Raw genomic sequence first — 19,539 nt, 5'->3', positions numbered from 1 at the left:
ACACACTTACATTCTGTAGGTCAATGCATGCAGTCTTTAAAAATTGACGTAAATAGTAAGAATCAAGAACAAATGTACAGAAATATTAAAAGGCTTATTAGACATGCACATTTAAACATTAATCCATCTCAAGTCAAAATTTACTGATCTGGATTGAGACAAATGTAGTGTCAGTGCAGTGCATGTCAGAGAAAGCCTTCTAGATACACAGAGAGAGAGAGAGAGAGAGAGAGAGAGAGAATGAAGAAGAAACCTCATCTATCTCATTCACTCCAGAGGAAAGAGAGATAAGTGACAGTTTTGTTTAGATAACAAATGGTAGAAGGCATGTTTATTTACATTTGTGTATGTGTGTGTGTGTGTGTGAACTTGTTTTACTACTTTGTGAGGACCAAATGCCTGCATAAAGATAGTAAAATAAGGAATGTTTGGCCTCAAATTGGACCCCAATCTTGTATATAGCACTAAAAATACTATGCCCTTAATCTGCACCAAACACAGTGTGTGCATAATTATTATGCAAGTTGATATTCTTGTTGTAATTTTTTCAAACATTTTACCGATTCCAAACCACATCAATCATAACTACTATTAATTTTTTGTATTTAATCATTTGCACATGATATATAATTGTTAACAAGGGCTGGAAGTGAAAAATGTTGTATACTCTTTTCTTTTACTGGTAAAATGAACCAAAAAAGAGATTTAACTCACACTGAAAAGAAAATAAATAAATGTTCATTAGAAATATTCAGAACTAATGCAATACAGAAACTGCTAAATTAAATTATGACCACTGGACAGCAAAATGCTCATTGAGTCAGCAAGGTCAGACAAAAACAGATGGATAAGAAAGAATGCATGTTAACAGCAAAATACTTTAAGAATTAAGATAAAGAATTAGGTGTGAAATCACCAGGATCCCTTTAGTCTTCAGTGCCACCAGTTTCCAGAACTGCAACCTACCAGGAGTCTGTCCGTGTCAGGTTCTCAGGGACCTGAGGAAAAAAAATCCTAAAATATGACCTGCACTTAAAATGAATCGCATGCTGTGTGATTGTGATTTGTGACTGTGATATTGTGCATTTCCTTCGAAAAAAAAAAAATTATATATATATATATATTTCCTTCAAAAAAAAATTATAATAATAATCCACTGTGTCTTCAGTGACTCAGATGTCAGGAGTAAATGACTTTATTATTAAATGACTTTATAATAAAATTATTTATTATATTCAACAACAAAACACCTCAGTCGCGTAGGAGACATTCTTGTCTACACTGGCGTTGAATGCGCTGTATATATAGAATGTTTCCATTAGGACCCCAGAAACTAGTATAAACAAGGATGTTTACTGTGTGCTGCGTGCATTTATTCCACTTCACTGGAAATTGCAAATGAAAACCGAAGGTGTACCCACCCCTGATATCTTCCCTTCTTCTGTTGAGTTCCAATGAGGGGTGGCACTTGTTTCTAGCCCTGTTTGTTTATTAGCAGTTACAGTGTAAACATGGTGACTATAGGACCGAGAAGAGTAGAGAGTTGAGTAGTGAGATGTTAGTGAGCCACTGTTGTGCAATTGTACTCAGGTGCTGCAATAACTTCCTTCTGCCTGTGGAGGGAGGATTTTTTTTTTTTTTTTGTGAGCCACCCCTGTCAGCAGTAGTGGAGGGCACAGGTTTTGGGGATGATCTTCTAAAAGGCAAGAGTGCCCCAAGCAGCACAGTCTGCAAATGAGTGTATAGGATATCAGATCAGATCAGTACAGAAGTTCATAAAGGGTTTAGGTAAAACTTCATGTTGTCTTTGTTGTAGTGTAATTATACATTTGGGTACTGAATTAACTACATGTACTTAATATAGGGTTAGGGTTAAGGAGAGGGTTTGGATTAGAGTTAGTTTCTTGTAATTATGCATAATTTATTGTTTTTACTATAGTAAGCATATGTAAAGTGTAACAAGGACATGTAGGAAAAACACTTAAAACAACTGTGAGTTTAAATGTATGTTATATGATATTAACATATTTCGATATTCAGGTCAATGCTGCTTTTGATATGTCAGTGCAAATGTTTTAAGATAAAACATTCTGCAGCAGGGTTAAGAAGAACATCAATTTTTCATTATGATAATGGATTTCATAATACACAGTTATTATCATATCATACATATTTTCAAATAAAATGCAATCACTGTAAACTCTGTAAACACTGTAAACTGTATGTTCCTATGTAAATATAATACTCATCAGTACCATCATTGTTTTACACTACCAATATTTGCTCATTGAAATTCATTCAAGAATTTAATGTATTTGCAATAATGTAATAGTTCATACAACCATTTAATTGGTTGAATAGAAAGAAAGAAAGAAAGAAAGAAAGAAAGAAAGAATATCAGTTGGAACATAGATGGCTTTAACATCCAAATAACAAATGTTAATGTGGCATCTAAATTCAGTGTTAACAGACTTCTCCACACCGACTTTTAAATGAGCTCTTGACATCCCTGGGTAGGAAGTCAATTTGATAAATTGCATCCTGTTCAGGTGTCTCAAACAAGCATCCATTTCCAATTTAAAATGAATAAACATTGGCTAGAGGATGTAATAATAATAATAATAATAATAATAATAATAATAATAAAAGTGTAAGGAATTATCAGGAATGTGGCAGAACATTATTATTAATTACAGCAGGTACATTTATTTACTTGTTTTTTGTAGAGAAGAGGGAGAAAGTGGGTCTGTAATTTAATGTTACATAGTGACTGCAGGAAACAAACACACACACACACACACACACACACCTGTAACCTCACCCTTTATTTTCTTTGTTAATTAAAAACATTATTTCCTAAAGCAAATATGAAATCTTTTTTTTTTCTCCTATGTTATTCATTTGTTTGTTCATTCTTTCATTCTTTTTCATTGTTGTTGTTTTTTGTTTTGTTTTAAATGTTGCCCTCGCTATTGCAAATGACCCTGAGTGTCTGCCTGACTCCAGATTCCCATGGTGTGCTAATATTCAGTCTACGGTCCCACACAAGCCAACTGTGGTTAGCTAGAGTGAAGGTTAATTATATCTTCCCGTTCCTCTCCTCTCTTCCTGTGGTGTTGAGACATATGATGTCAGGCTTAGAGAATTCAGCACTTCAGACTGTGACTAAACCTTGTCATTTATGTTGTTGAATATTCTCAGCTATTATGATAATGGTGGCCTTGACATAGAGAAAGTGATCTGATCTTCAGCTACCCACTACACATTAGAGGAAAAGATAAAGGCAAAACAAAGCACCTCATCATTTAATGTGGCTCTCTTTCCCTTTGCAATTGAGTATTACAACTCATTTCGCAAATGTGCACACTTGGCAGGAACCAAAAGGGCCATCAAATCCTAAAGATGATTAACATTCTCGGGACAAGACACATTAAGAGCCATACCTCTTGCCTCCTCTGCAGAGTAAAAAAAAATGGATTCTCAGGAGAAGCTGCCTCAAGCTTCGGGCAAATTGGTTTGGCTGCCACATTAGAGGTCGAAAGGGAGGGAGAGAGAGCTGAGGGGGTGTTGGGGGATGGAGCAGGGGACCGAGGGCAGAACTTAGTTGTGGCCTGAAATGGGGTTGCAGGGGAGAAGGAAATGAGGCAGAAAGGCTTAACCTGATTAATGAAAGGGTCTCCACTCTCACTCTCCACCGTGCAGTATCATGGCTTGGGCTTTGTATTTTACCATTTTTAGTCAACATAAACTAACTGAAATGCACTATTTGCTTTGTTGCATTAAATCTTTTGTGTGTCTCTCTCTGTGTTTAATATTAATGTGACTTTTTGAGAACCTTTAAAGATCTAATAAAGACCTTTTATAATCCGTGTATATTAGCTTTGAATTTGATTATTTCTAAATATTAAAAAAAGCTAAGAAAAATGCTTAGAATGCTTAGGAAAAAAATAATAAACAAAACAGGAATTTTCCATAGATTAGCCAAAAATTGCCAGTTGTGTAGTTTACATCACAATCTGGCAAAGATGCACAGTAGACACTTAATTTAACACTTGGTGACTTTTTGCCACCACTTTTATCTACACCACAATTCAAGTCAAGATCTAAAATAAATCTTCTGAGAACAGGTACCCCAAAAATGTGTGCAACAATATGCTTTCTCGAACAAGAAGTCAATTATAAATATTATTATTTTATTTTTTTTTTCCCTGACTAATAGCAATTAGCATGTAGAAATTTACTAGTTTTTGGCTGCTCAAACGTGCATACCTTATTTAGTTTTCCAACTGTAAGTTGATTGCAAAGGATGTTGCTGGAGTTTATTCATTTCAAAAGGTAAGCAAAGGCAATGCAACAGTGATGTGTGCTCACTATACTGTTATGTTGATGTAAACAGATCAAACACATCCAGTCAATAGGCTGCCTATAGATACAGCATACAATAGTTTGTAGATACAAATAATTAAAAGCATACCACTGAAACATATCAACACTTCTTCATTAGATCTGTCACCTTTAGACATTGGCTTGAATTAAAGTGTAGGTAAAGGTGGTGGCAAAAAAAAAAATCCTCCAATGTAAAATTAAGCGTCTTCTGTCAAATGCATCTTTGTGATATAAACTACACAATTGGCTATTTATTGGCTAATCTATATACATTCCAGTTTTAATAGGAAACATGTCAACACATCACAGAAAAATGTGCTCATCAAGCCACATCACAAGGACTCATAACATACATTTATAGTTAAGACAACAATAATATCATATTGTAATAACATCATATAGCATGCAGGTGAGTTTAGATGCCATACATCATATAGCATGCAGGTGAGTTTAGATGCCAATTAGTTATGCCAGCCTAGAGCTTATGAGCAGTGTGAGGGTGCAATTTCCAGGGATGGTCATATGCTGCAAAAGGAGCTGCCAACTTAAGCATCATCAACTGCATTAAAAATTACAGATAAACGAACAAGTTCTAAATAATTGCTATGAGTTACTCAAAATACAGTTAGCTATCCCCTTAAATATTTTTAGGATATCAATGAAGATGGTTAATTGTTTCCTGTCAGATCCTTCTTAAAACGCTGAACTGGATTGATATTGTATAAATAAACAATATGTAATAATGGTCAACTATGTGTACACACGCATATTGTTACATGTTTACCAGTTGATCACCACAGCTAGTCAGTATACTGCTCTTTTGAATGTTGATGATGCTTTGGTGGTCCACTCCTCTATACCTTATATCACCAGAAAGGGTCCCTCAATTGAATTTATTTTTACTTCTTGCAGGAGAATGTCGGATAGGGAACTAAATAATTAAAGAAAAGGGACCCTTTTTGACTGCATCAACCATGGCACTGCTGGTAAGCTCTACAATACATTGTACAATCTATTTATCAGTTACATTTAGGTTATTATTTAAGTTACTTTTAGCCCATATGCATGGCCTGGGATCCCTGAGGTCTTTTTATTTTGCTTTCTTGTATCTACATTACTATTACTTTTAGATTGGAAATGTGGTAGGCAATGGTTGTATGACACTTACAGAGGTTCAGTGAACACAGATATTTTGGTTGTTTTATTTTGGTTTTGTTGCTCCATGTTTTAACAAATTCTACATCAGTATTACTAGTTTCCTTTTGTTTTCTGTGAAAGCACAATATTTATTCAACTGTTAGTTGCACATCATGAGGACTGACATATTTATTGCATGGTCTGGTAATATTTGAGGAAGGTATTAATCAGTTGTCTAGAGGCAGACTAAGTTGTAAGAAAGTAAGTCAAGGTTTAGATAATTTGATGTAAAGTCATTTTTCTTGCTATGTATTATGTGATCTTGGATTAGGGTGAGAGAAAGCTCATCTTTATTAAAGTGAAACCTAAATGAACAATAAGCTTATGGGTCTCTATTAAGCTACCTTCAGGAGTGAGTCAGTGTGCTAATGCTGTCCAAGTCTGAGTTAATATGCTATTGAGTTTCCCTCGATTATTGCATTACCATGGCTCAAATCAATTGATAAACTCCCATTCAATGTGGTGGAGTATTTAATTGAGTCAGAGTCAATTGCATTTGTGCATGCCTGCAGACATGCTGACAGGAGTAAACACTTTAACAGGGTACTGTCTAAGCTGTGTTAGAGTTATTGAACTCTCTGCTGTGTCAGAAAGTAGTGTGCTGTAACACACATTCATGCACTCACTCGAATGAAAGCATGAAAATACTGGAAATGTGTGTTTGTTTGTCGTTTTTTTATGTATGTATCTATGTATGTTTGCAGATCTTTATATGTTTGCAGTTCAAATAAATTGCTACAAGAACCCTATCCTCTCTTCCTTGCAGACATAGCTCCAACATCAACCTGCACCGCAAACTACTGACCAAAGAGCTGGATGACATTGTCCTGGACCCCCAGCTTACAACCTTGCCTAAAGAGCTGCGTGCCGAGTTTCTGTCAACAATCTATGCTGACCACCATCTAGGACTGGAGGGGGTAGGGAATGCTGGACCACCACGAGATAGAGGACATGAGGGAATGAGATCTCCAGTCGCTAAAGAATATTCACACAGCAACGGCTATTGCCATGGCCCCAGTGATGACTACATGGTGCTTGACCTGAGTACCACCTCCAGTGTACAATCAAGTGGCAGTGTGCAGTCCTCACAGGAGTCTGATGAGGGCAGTGATGAGGGCATCCTGCTGGATGACCTGGAGGGTGCGAGTGACAATGAGGACTGCACCCCCAGTACTGTGGCTAAGAGACTGGCAAGGGAGGGAAAGGATACGGAGGACGCCAGGAAGGAAGGAAGAGAAGGAGCCACAGAGGAGGGGCTTCTGCACTGTGATCCTTCGTTCTCACCATCCGTCTTGGCATCCAGTGGAGGTAATGGCACAGGAGGCATCCTGTGCACCATCTGCCACAAACTGTACAGTAACAAAGGGACCCTTCGGGTGCACTACAAGACTGTCCACCTGCGTGAAATGCACAAATGCAAAATACCAGGCTGTAACATGATGTTTTCTTCTGTGAGAAGCAGAAACAGACATAGCCAGAACCCCAACCTACACAAAAATGCCCCCTATACCACAATGATTGACTAGACATCCCTCCTCACCACACTGCCTCAAGTTCCAAATACTCCACACAACTCCCTCTCCATTCCCCAGCAACATAATGCTATAAAAACAGCATTATTTCTCTCTTCAAACATCTTTTCAAGTATGAAAAGTTTAGAGCATAATTGTGCCCTTTTGACATTTCCGTTTTTTGGAAGCAAAAGACTAACCATCATAGATCTCTCCATCCCTCACACAAACGTCTCCTCAATCTTTAATTTGTGACTCTTGCCTGCAGAAATGATCATGAGGAAAGAAAGAAAACAAACAAACAAACAAACAAAAAAAAACAAAAAACAAAAAAAAACTTGTATTTGTGTAATAATAGCTTTTAAAGAATCACATACAAGAGCATGACTGGCTTAAACATGTAAATAATAATGTTGTGAGGGGCTTTGGTGTGAAACAGTTGTATTGATGGTTGATATTTTCTCTTTTTTGTTCGTTTTAATTTTCTTTTAGTCTAATACTTTCATTTTAAAAAGTTAAGCAAGACAAAGTAGCATCTGCCTAGCTTGATTCATTTATATTGGCTTTAAGAATGTTTTACCTTAGAAAAGAAAAAGTAAAAACATGTGATATGTGACTTGTTTTATCTACGTGTTAGATATACAGATGGCATGCTTTTAGCTCTGACAAAGTACCTTTTTTCTTTTATTTTCTCATGTTTATAGCTTTGGTACAAAAAAAAAAAAAAGAAAGAAAAAATCAATTTTGCACTTTGCAACTATACTAGTGGGACTTGTAACATTATTACAAGGATAACACTTTACAATGATGGTTGTCCAACATGAAAGTGACATTTTTAAGGATACAGTGCCAAGCGGTAATTGCTGTTCCTTTGACAGAAATGTGCCAGATCTTGATATGAGAGTAATCTCATTTGACATGATTAAACCCAGTATTCATCCTTAGTAAGTGTTTCAGGTATATTCATTTGAATGCAGTAAAAAGTATTACTGACTCTGATCATATAATTTGAAGTGTGTAAGTGTATGGTTAAAGACTGAATTAGCCCAGAGGTTAGGTAGAAAATCTTTCTGCTGCATGTAGTATTACTTTAAAAGAGTTAGTAAGTGTCCTGTAATTTATTTTGTCTCTATAAATTTGATCCGTTTTATCCTATAAGAATGTCATTGCCATTTCAGAGTGACACACAAGAGAGGCTCTAAACTGTGACCAAAATTAAAGACAATGTTCCAAAACCTCATGAACAGAAATGACACATTGATAGCAAGTTTGGGTAGTTTCCTGAGACGCTTTAGTTCCAGACGTTCATTTACAGCAGAACCTCTGAAAACTGCTGCAATAGTCATCTTTATCTTGTTCCTGGCAAATATTGTCTGTTGGCCACAAAATATCAAGACAAAGAAGAAAGCACTATTAAATTTGATCCAGTTAGTGGGTATGTAGATATGACTATTTATTTCTAATAATCTGTTTATAATAATTAACTGAATGCAAAATAGCCCTTTGATGTCTATTGCTGTCAATTGGAATAAATGCAATGAAAGATAATTATGAATGAATGAAATGTAATTTACATTCCTGAAACTCCATGCAGTTCAAAAGGTTTTTAATACTGAACAAAGACTAGATGTATTTTTTCCTTCCTTTATGTACTATAACAGCAGCAGTCCTTGTGGTACGATGGAAGGCATGAAGATTAAGAGATATTTCCACGAGGGAATAGTAGTGTGTTTCATTCAAAATGTGTTGCTACACAGAACCTTGAGATATTTTCACCACTGATCTGTGTAATAATTCAGCTGTCAATTCATTAAATTCAGTGATTCAGTAAATGCTGCTGACAATACTGCATCAGGAAGAGACCCAAGCTGTCCTTTTGGTTTTCTCTTTCATTCCTTCCTCTGTTTTTTCATACTCTGCCACCACCCTACCCACTACCTCTTACCCCCATCACAACTGCTGCCACAGTGGGGGTCCTACAGGGACACTGGCTAATAGCATATGCTTAACTTCACCGGATGGCACACAACACAGACAAGGAGTTGTAATTGCCTGTTTATTCCATATAAGGGGAAAATTGAGCACATACAGCCAAGTTTCCCCCTAGAGTCACAGCGGTGTTTTACTTTCCTGCTCTCTGAAAGGGCTATGAAAGAGTGCCACTTCAGAGGCACATTACTGCTTCAAAAACAATGCCCAAACTCTGTAGTTCTTGCACCAACAACTAATCAGTAAGATGACAGAAATGTGAGGACCTGTTAACCTCAAAACAGAATGCATATTTAGGATTAACAAAGGATGGTGCTTTATTGAAACCCAAATAGTAATAATAATAATAATAGTAATAATAAGAGTTATTATTTTTATTAACAACAACAACAATAATCATAATGCTAATAAGAAGATTTATGTAGATGAGTAACGTAATATCACAAAGTGAAAGTTATCAACCTCATGGCCTCCATATTTTCCAGACTGTCAAACTAAAGACTTCTAGAGAGATACACAGCATGGGCACAAAGAAAAAGTCTCATATTTCAGTCTGTTTAGAGATAGAAAAGTACTTCTAAATCTGAATCCCTGATTCCGTACACATTATGCTTTTATTAGCATTACATTTGTCTGATGGTTGTAAAAAAAAAAAAAAAAAAAAAAAGTTTGAAAATAATGCAGTCCTTTGAGTAGCCATAATATATAACAGGGAAATGGTCTTAAAAATGGGTTTTAGTGTCAGTCATTTAACAAAAGATATTTGTGAGAGAAGGCAGGAAGGAAGGAAGGAATGAAGAAGCAAATGAAAATAAACCATTTCTCAGGACATTCTGCTATAATGCATTGATCTTCTTTTGGAGAATAAATTCCTACTCTTGTACTATCCCCTCCAGCACCTATTTTCCTTTTCCCCTGCATATAAATGACCAGCATATTCTTCTCTGAGAGCCCATCAAGATCTCTGGTGTCCAGAGTTGGGCAGTCATTATTGTCCTGCATTGTCCCCACAGAGTTAGGCTTTTACCATGAAGCCACTAGCTAAAAGAGTCTGTGAGCCTTAAATATTTCATTGTAGCTCTGAGGACAGGACCATCACAGACTGTAGTACTACAGAATGTAGTCTCTTGCAAAGGTGATCTGTAAGTTTGCTGTGTTAACACTGTTCCTTCGAGGGCATGGAGTGAAAAAGCACAAAAAAGATCAAATGGAATTGAAACTTCAGAATAGAAGACCTACGTCAAACAAAATATATAGATTTAACAAATAAACACAGAGGAACATTCTGTGATCAGTTATATGATGATCAGTGATACAAAAGAAGAAATGGAAAGAAAAACCATAGTCCATAACTCAGTGCAAGTATAATATATGTGTTGTGCAACCACAAACAATGATAAATAAGCCTGAAATATTTGTTAACCTTTACTTTTGTTTTAATGTGATGTTTGATGTAGTTGTCTTGTTTGATTGTCTTTATTGCCCACTGAAGAAAAAGTGCATCCATTTTGATGGGTGATATTAATAGCTCATCAATGCTACTTTAAGTCTAAATTGTTTACTTTTCATCCCATAATTAAGACAGTACGATGTCCTCCGTTAATGATTTTACATTTCTTGGAATCTTTTGTATCATAACTTTTTTTTTTTCTTTTCTTTTTTTGCATAAAATGCATATGGTGTGTAAATGGAATTTTTGTACAAATCAGAATTCTTGTACAATTTTATATTAAAGATTTATCAGTCACTGGCACGTTGAAGTATTTTATTCTGTTGGGTCAGACAGTGTCTTTGCACAGTTGGAAGTTAGCACTTACTGCAACTCACAGGAGTAATTTCCTATTTATGCCACAGAGGATGACCTGATTAGTAAAGTCAGTGATTAGAATGGTTGGGTATGGTTGGGTATCCGATTCCGATTCTGCTTATCGATTCCGATTCTTATTGATTCCTAGTTTGATTCCAATAAGATGGAAATTGTTTTTTTTTTTTTTTTTTAAGTGAAACATTTAGATGTCAAACAAACTTATTCTGTCCTTTTACAAAGTATTCTGTTGCATCTTAATAACATGAGCAAGCATCTTACAGAATATTCAGGCCTTTTACACCTAGGAACATTTGCCTATGGTTTAAAAAAAAATACCACAGCAAAAACAACTAGACTAATACATTTTAAACATTAAATTGTTAAAGACAAGTAAGCAGTCAGTAATAAGATAGGAGCAAACAAAGCAATTAGCAATAGTATAAATAAATACAGCTGAACAAATTTTAGGTACAGAAATTGAAATCAAAAGTTTAAAAACACTATAGCTTTCTATACATTAATTGTCGTTAAAATTAGAAATGATATTCAGTCAAGATCAGTGAATGATTTTCTTTTGTTATTTGAGTTGCATTAATGATAGGCAGCACGTTTATAGGTTGCTGTTGTGTGCGCTGCACACAAACAGTGCTCAAGTTCTTTCCCTTTTGCGCGTAAATTGTTTAAAATCACATTAAAATGCAAACGCAGGAATCGTTAAGCAGAATTGAAATGCATGTGTCTAATACCCAGTTCTAGAAAATTTTGAACCGGTTCTCGATATCCAACCCTAGAGCTTCTTTTCTTTATTGAAATACAATAGATCATATTATACAGATTGTAATAAATTTCGCTTTCGCCAACCTAGGGACGCCAATTAATGTAGTGAATTTAACTTTCGCCAACCTAGGGAGGTGAAATACGGTAGTGATGGGTACTCATGTCACAGCTGACGTTATGATTCTTGGATCACGTGTCAATTAATGTGTGGTTATGAGTACATCACATAAGAAAGATTGGTGGGATCTCTAACTTGTAGAACCTCTTCTGTATTATCAATACAAGGAAGACACAAGTTGTAATAAAATAAATTTTATTAACAAAAGATAGACAAGAGTAATCAACAACTACTAAATGAATACCATGAATGAAGAAGGAATGAAGTGCATAAGATGCAATAAAATGATTATGTTGGGACTTCCTATGTCAGAGCTATGTTATCTGGAAAGATAAACTGTTGCTACTCTGAAACAAGCTGAATAACCTTACTATGCATCAAACAAATATGTGTAAGATTTGTTATCAACTGCAATCAGCTATATAATATCTAAGGTAAATTAGAAAATCATATACTGATAATATACAACAATGCCAAGGTCTCTGGAAGAGGTTTGGAAGTGATATTTGCGTTCACTGTGGTTGATGAGCAGTCTGGTGGCGACGACTTCTTCCACTGGTTGCGCTGGTGGCAGTACAGTGGGGAAAGGAGCAGGAATCCATTTCGACAGCCTTGAAGATGAAGCGCTGTAGGATGCTGATCTCCTGGAGCACCAAGGGTCCTAAGATCTGGAACACGCAGATGTGGCCCTGGAGTAGGTGCTGAAGGTCCTTAGCTTGGAACACGCAAGCAAAAGTACCTGAAGTGAAGGTTTGCTCGCCGGAGCTTAACCTTGTTGCAAATGTCTGTGTGTTCTGCCTCTCTGGGCTAGAGACTCAGAACTTGGTCAATCCGCTTTGTCTCTCTAGAATGGAGACTCAGGATGCTGCATCAGTTGTTGTCTCGCTGGACGAAAACTCTGAATGTAGATTATCTCTTTCCTCGCAGGTTAGAGGCTCAGAACGTGGTCGTATCTGTTGCTGCCTCAAAAGCTGGAGACTTGGACTTGGTATCTGTTTTTGTCTCACCTTTGCAGGCCGGAGACTCAGAATGAAGGTTGATCTGTTGCTGCCTTCCCTGTAGCAGGCCGCAGACTCAGAACGTTGGTGTTTCTGTTAACGTCCCCTGGACGTGCCGGAGACTCAGAACGGGGTGTTTCTGTTGTGTCTTTCCCCTATGGGACTTAAACTCAGAATAAGGAGTGTCTTTTGGAAGGGTATCTTTATCCCTTTCCGATGAGGAGGAGATTGCAATTTGGCGCTTCTCCATTTCCATGCTGTGATTGGCTGGTTCCATCAGAGTGGGGGCACACGTGGTGGCCCACCCTTCTGTCCTCCTGTGGAATTTATTTGCATAGTCCAAACACAAAGCTAGAAAAGTGTCACTAAAGCTTCACCAGTGCATTTATCACTTTCCAAACCATAACCAGAATGCATTTGGCAGTGTTACGAACACATTAAGTCCAAACATGATGGGAAAAGATTGAAGTGTCATGCATGCATTAATTCGTCCATTAACAGCTAAGTTTGTGTAAGGTGTTGCACTACACGTTGCTGTTACAAGGAAATACTTATTTCTCTGAATAAGTATAAGATGTGTGTGTTTTAGTGTGCATCAGTTTTAAGGTTTGAAAACCTAGTTATGAATGGATTTGGATGGATCTCCATGATCTCTCTTAGTTTCACCCACTGCTGCTGCATCTGGAGGTCCTGAGGAATTTTTATGGTTGGTCACAGGCCAAACCATTAGGAATCAGTCTCAAGGTGGGTGAAGGGCACAAACTGCATTTTGACCAATAGGAAGTTCTGTCCTTCCCGGGCTTTGTACCAAAGGTGGTCTTCTTGCGCTCTAAGAGATGTCTGGCTGCTGTCCTGGCATCTTTATCTGATGGCGTTGGACAGTTTGCTTATGTTAGTTCCCCAAGATCCAATCAAAATGTAGCAAACCTCTGTCCACTATGGTGGTCAGGGAAGGCCCCTGCCATAAACTGGGCCATGGAATGTGCTGTCCACTACAAGATTTACCTAAATCATTTTTTTTTTTTAAATAAAAATTGGAATTGGAATATAACAATAATTTCTGGCATGTTTGACATGTTGTGGTACTGCGCTTGATGTGCTTTGATGTGCATGCCGAGGCCCTATTGATTGGTGCAAATTGCATCTCATTGGCTTCAAGTGTGTGCGCAAATAAGGTGGGTCTAACCACCCACTACTGAAAGACATTGCTTCAGAATCTTTGTTTTCCAAGACACCTGTCTACGCAAGCTGTGTTGGGGTGTGCACTACATTACCCATTACCCAGATAGCAAAATTTGTCTTGCCCACCTCTGGTCCAGGCACTATAAGACAGATCTGGCTGAGACTCGGCTTGGTCCCCGGGCCAGATCTGGCCCAGAAATGACAGTGAAACACAAATACAACTATTTCAAAAGATTAAGGGCTATTATTATAAAATTACCAAATATACTTTAACATAAATGTGTATTAACAGTAAACAAATACACTACAATACAAACATTAACAACACTTATAAACCATAAAATTAATAACATTTAAATTAATTAATAATTAATACGAAGTAAATATAATTTACTTAGTATGAATTATATTTACTCTATTAAAAAAAAAATAAAAATCATGAAACATGATATAAAAATAAAAAACATCATGCAGAAAACACTGATATAGGTCAGTCTGGTTCATATCTAATGGTGTCAGAGCAGTCAAGTCAATAATATTGGTGAATATTAAGTTTCCCCAAACAAACAAGACAAAGGCAACAACACCTAACAAGGAACCCAAAATGCATCAAAATCAGGATCTGTTACAGTGGGAGTGAGACGAGAGGCGAGCGGATCCATTTGCAGACTTTTATTTAAGGGACGAGACAAAGACATGGTCAAGGCAGGCAGGGTAAGGCAACGGCATATAGGTGTGTAGGAGGAAAACAAAGCGTAGTCCATAAAGCAGGCGAGGGTCGATCAGCGGCGAACGTTATCCGAACGAGGGCTGGGCACCGGCCAGATTCGTAACATAGCCCCACTCGTGGTCAGATGAGACCTCTGGAGCAGACTTGTGATCAGAAGAGACCTCTGGAGCAGACTGGAGAACAGACGAGATCTCTGGAACAGACGAGACCTCTGTAGCAGACTTGTGAGCGGACGAGACCTCTGTAGCAGACTTGTGAGCGGACGAGACCTCTGTAGCAGACTTGTGAGCAGATGAAACCTCTGGAGCAGACTTGAGATCAGACGGGACCTCTGGAGCAGACTTGAGATCAGACGGGACCTCTGGAGCAGACTTGAGATCAGACAGGACCTCCGGAGTGGACTCGCGAACGGACGTGACCTCAGGAGCGGACTTGTGAACAGACGTGACCTCAGGGGTGGACTTGTGAACAGACGTGACCTTAGGAGCACAGTGTGCAGCCCACACACACCAAATGGCAACCGCCATTAAGGGAAGAGCCGCAGCGGGTGGCAGGACCTCTTTAATGATGGGATTTGTAGGCGCGGGTGCCACTGAGATGTTAGCAGCCCGCACTGACACTAGTGGTGGGTCCAGCACGCTGGCCATCATGACGGGCCGTGACCTTGGGGTGTCAGACGAGACATGGCAAGGCTGTAGGCGGTCAGACAAGACATGGCCTGATTCTGGACAGACAGACGAGGCGTGACTTGATTCTGGGCGGTCAGATGGGACGTGACTTGACTCTGGGCGGTCAGACGGGACGTGACTTGACCCTGGGCGGACAGACGGGCCATGACTTGTCTCCGAACGACCAGCTGTGACTTGACTTAGCTCGTAGAGATCTGCTGGGGCCTGACTTGGCTCGCGATGGTCAGCTATGGCTTGACTTGACTTGTGAAGATCTGTTATGGTTTGACCTGGTTCATGGAGATCAGCTGTGACTTGACTGGAGACTTGGACTTGGTATCTGTTTTTGTCTCACCTTTGCAGGCCGGAGACTCAGAATGAAGGTTGATCTGTTGCTGCCTTCCCTGTAGCAGGCCGCAGACTCAGAACGTTGGTGTTTCTGTTAACGTCCCCTGGACGTGCCGGAGACTCAGAACGGGGTGTTTCTGTTGTGTCTTTCCCCTATGGGACTTAAACTCAGAATAAGGAGTGTCTTTTGGAAGGGTATCTTTATCCCTTTCCGATGAGGAGGAGATTGCAATTTGGCGCTTCTCCATTTCCATGCTGTGATTGGCTGGTTCCATCAGAGTGGGGGCACACGTGGTGGCCCACCCTTCTGTCCTCCTGTGGAATTTATTTGCATAGTCCAAACACAAAGCTAGAAAAGTGTCACTAAAGTTTCACCAGTGCATTTATCACTTTCCAAACCATAACCAGAATGCATTTGGCAGTGTTACGAACACATTAAGTGTTCCTCATCCGCGACACCCACAGTAAAAGATGAGCCCACACACAACAGAGCATAGTCCATGAAAGCGGCTAGTGATGAGCGCGGACCCTCGCGAAGGAGCCGTGATTTAAGCGGCTGATTAATGCCCTCGCAAAAAAAGTCTTTTAGCATGCAATCGGGCAAATCTGAATAGTAAGCGAGTGCCAGATACTCTTGTATGTAGCCCTCGAGTGATCGTGTGCCTTGCTCGAGGGCTAATAACTGTCTTGTAGTGTCCATACCTGGTCTGTGTCCGGACGAAAAGTTGCTGGATCCTTGAGTGGCCGAGTAGACCAGAGGCGAGCGGATCCATTTGCAGACTTTTATTTAATGGACGAGACAAAGACATGGTCAAGGCAGGCAGGGTAAGGCAACGGCATACAGGTGTGTAGGAGGAAAACAAAGCATAGTCCATAAAGCAGGCGAGGGTCGATCAGCGGCGAACGTTATCCGAACGAGGGCTAGGCAAAAGAGTAATCCGAAAAGACAGGCGAGGGGTTTCAAAAGGCAGGCAACGAGACTGACAAAACGAAATAACAAGGCAGGGAAAAACAAGGCAAAACAAAAGGAAACTAGACACTGGATAACAGGGAAAATGCTTTGTATGAATGCACAAGACAATTCAATACTTGGCGACAAGAGAACGGAAGTCCGGGGCTTAAATAGTGTCTCTGATTGGACGCAGGTGATAAGAGCAATGGCTGATGGGGAATGTAGCCCAGGGTGTGGTGAAACAGTCAATGTAATGTGAATGTAAGAGAGCGACATCCGGTGGTGAGCAGACTGACGGTCACCAGCCAGATTCGTAACAGGATCAGTCAGGAAACCAGTTATCCTCTGGCCAAATAAGCAAACATGCTGTGATTATTATATCAAGCTGAATCACAAATCAGATTGTGTATTGACATTATTCAATATACTTTCATCCAAATCCTTCTGCATGAAGATTGGGAAAGATCATGCCAGCAGGTGATGCTGGCTATAAGGGTCTGTGCAGAGGACATGTCTTGTTCTTGTGGTCTCTGCAGAGGATCTGTGCCGTTGGCTGTCATAGGAATGAAGTCTTTACAGGGGATCCATCTCTAGGGCTCATCTAAGTGTCATGGTCTCCGCTGACATTCAGGGATGCATTGTCATTCTTGGGCGCAGATCCAGCATCTGATCTGGATATGGACTTGATCCAGCAGACTATAGCAACCTCAGGATAAGAGTGAGACAGTACATGAGTAACTAATGTAAAATAGATGTGATTCTACTTAAAAAAGTACATTGGGTGTTATGGGAAGCGTTGCCAGTTCCGCTGACCCTAACTGGTGCAGCATAACAATTCTTTAAGGGATCTGAATTATAGAAATGTGATAGTGCACTGTAAAAAAAAAAAAAAAAAAAAAATAAAAAAAAAAAACGGTAAAAAGACTGGCAGCAGGGCTTCCAGACATATTCCATTAAATTACAGAAAATAACCATTTCACAAAATTACAAGTAAAAACTCTAAAAATACAGAATAGACTTTATGGTCAAAACTCATTAAATTACAATGAATTATCATTGATAATTTGTTTTTAAACTATGGAAAAACTGATAAATTATGTCAAAGTACATAGAAAAACAACCATAAATTTAAGGTTTTAATTAGTTATTTTATAGAACTGTTCTGTCCAGCTACAGTAATTTACTTTTAAACTACAGTTTTTCCATGTACAATAACTAAGAAATAATTTATAAAAATGGAGTAAGCACATATTTTTTAAAGGATTAATCCTTTTTACAGAAAAATTAAAAGGTATTTAGAAGTTATTTTAGGTCTACCTGGAATATTTTTTTTTTTGTTAAAATACAGATATTAACTACAATAACTAAGAAATGTTGCATAAAAATGTAATAAATTTGTAATACAAAGACAGTGTCTGTAGATTTACATTTTAATCATTCATTTTCAAGAAATATTACAGTTTAAAATGTTTGGACAGTAGAGAAATAAGCATAGTACTTAGAAATAATAACAATAATAATAATACAAAACTATAGGAATAAAAACAATAGCAACATTTTCAGCCAATTTCAAATTAACAACATATTCTGCAGTATTAGTCACTGTGCAGAAGCACTGTATGTCAAGTTAAATGAATAATAAAATTATAGGAAACACATTTTTAGTACATAATTTAGAACATGGAAAAATACCCATGTTAAAAGGCAATTGCTGTGTACAATGACATTTTACCCAAAGTAACATACAATACTCTTCATACATACAAAGTCCCAGTTAGTCTAACACAGTAGACATAGCAGTTTAATAAACAGAAAGAGTTAGTATTAAAGGAATAATTCACCCAAATGACCCCACGATTTACTCACCCTCAAGCCATCCTCTGTGTATATGACTTTCTTCTTTCAGAAGAACACAATCAGAGTTATATCAATAAACACCCTGGCTCTTCCAGGCTTTATAATGACATTTATAATTTTTCTGAAGCAAAGCATGTTTTACACTTTATAAAGTTTGATGTAACTCCAATTGTGTTGAAAGAAGAAAGTCATATAAACAATGAACTGGGGGTGAGTAATTCATAGGCTCATTTTGATTTTCTCTCTCAGTGGCAAATGCTGGATTAGTTGCAGAGGCGTGGTAGTACATGCTGGAAGGTCTCCTAAGAGAGCAGTACAGTAGTCCCGTCTAGAGAGAACAAGAGCTTGGACAAGGAGTTCTGTTGCATGTCCCATAAGGGCAAATCTGCAGGATCGGGCCACTGCAGTGTGGTCAGTGAAGTTCATATGTGTCCACTGTAACGCCAAGGTTGGGCTGGCTGAAAACATGAGCGGTTCTGTCTTGGCAAGGTTAAATTGATGGCGATTCAAAATCCAGCAAGGCATTTCTGTCAAAGAGGCAGAGTTGTGAGCAGCAGCCGTCAGAAAATCCAGCTGGAATGAAGAGGAGATGTGTGTCATTACAATAGCAGTAATATGAAAAGCCATGTTGCTGAATGACAGACCAAATTATTTTTTAACTCTAGGCCCACGATGTTTTCATGGTCCCAGTTAACCCAAAAATTAATGTAAACATTCAAAAATGTCCAATATAAATAACGATACCTTGACTTCAATACTGGTTCTGTCACATCGTCGTTTGCGGGAAATGAGGAGTAGGGACGAGGAGATCTGGAACATGCACTTTTATTAAATAAGCCACACAAGGAGCAGGAACAGCAGGGAATCCAACGCAAAACAACACAAAAAGACTTTACAGACATAGAGTGACTTACAAGAACCAACAAACCAAAGGGGAACAGAACCAAACTTATATACTTAGACTAATCAAGGGAAGACAGGTGTGAACGATTAAACAATGACGTAATAATTGAAGACGG

General features: G+C 38.3%; 1 protein-coding gene across 5 annotated transcripts in view; it reads left to right on the top strand.

Moving 5' to 3' along the window:
- The window catches only part of bnc2 (basonuclin 2), a 168,132-nt gene extending 157,306 nt beyond the window's left edge, over positions 1–10,826 (top strand). For 4 of the 5 annotated variants that reach the window (XM_051115775.1, XM_051115754.1, XM_051115762.1 and 1 more), the window contains one exon: positions 6,350–10,826. In XM_051115775.1, coding sequence (XP_050971732.1) covers positions 6,350–7,109 — 760 coding nt within the window. In that variant the 3' untranslated portion in view covers positions 7,110–10,826. Of the gene's footprint in view, positions 1–5,298; positions 5,373–6,349 lie in introns of all 5 variants that reach the window. The other variant, XM_051115784.1, reaches the window with a different exon arrangement.
- The last annotated feature ends 8,713 nt before the right edge of the window (positions 10,827–19,539 follow it).

This window comes from Labeo rohita, chromosome 1 (genome assembly GCF_022985175.1).
Source record: "Labeo rohita strain BAU-BD-2019 chromosome 1, IGBB_LRoh.1.0, whole genome shotgun sequence".
NCBI lineage: Eukaryota > Metazoa > Chordata > Actinopteri > Cypriniformes > Cyprinidae > Labeo > Labeo rohita.
Note: the sequence above shows the minus strand (reverse complement) of the source record. Positions and strands in the feature narration are given on the sequence as shown.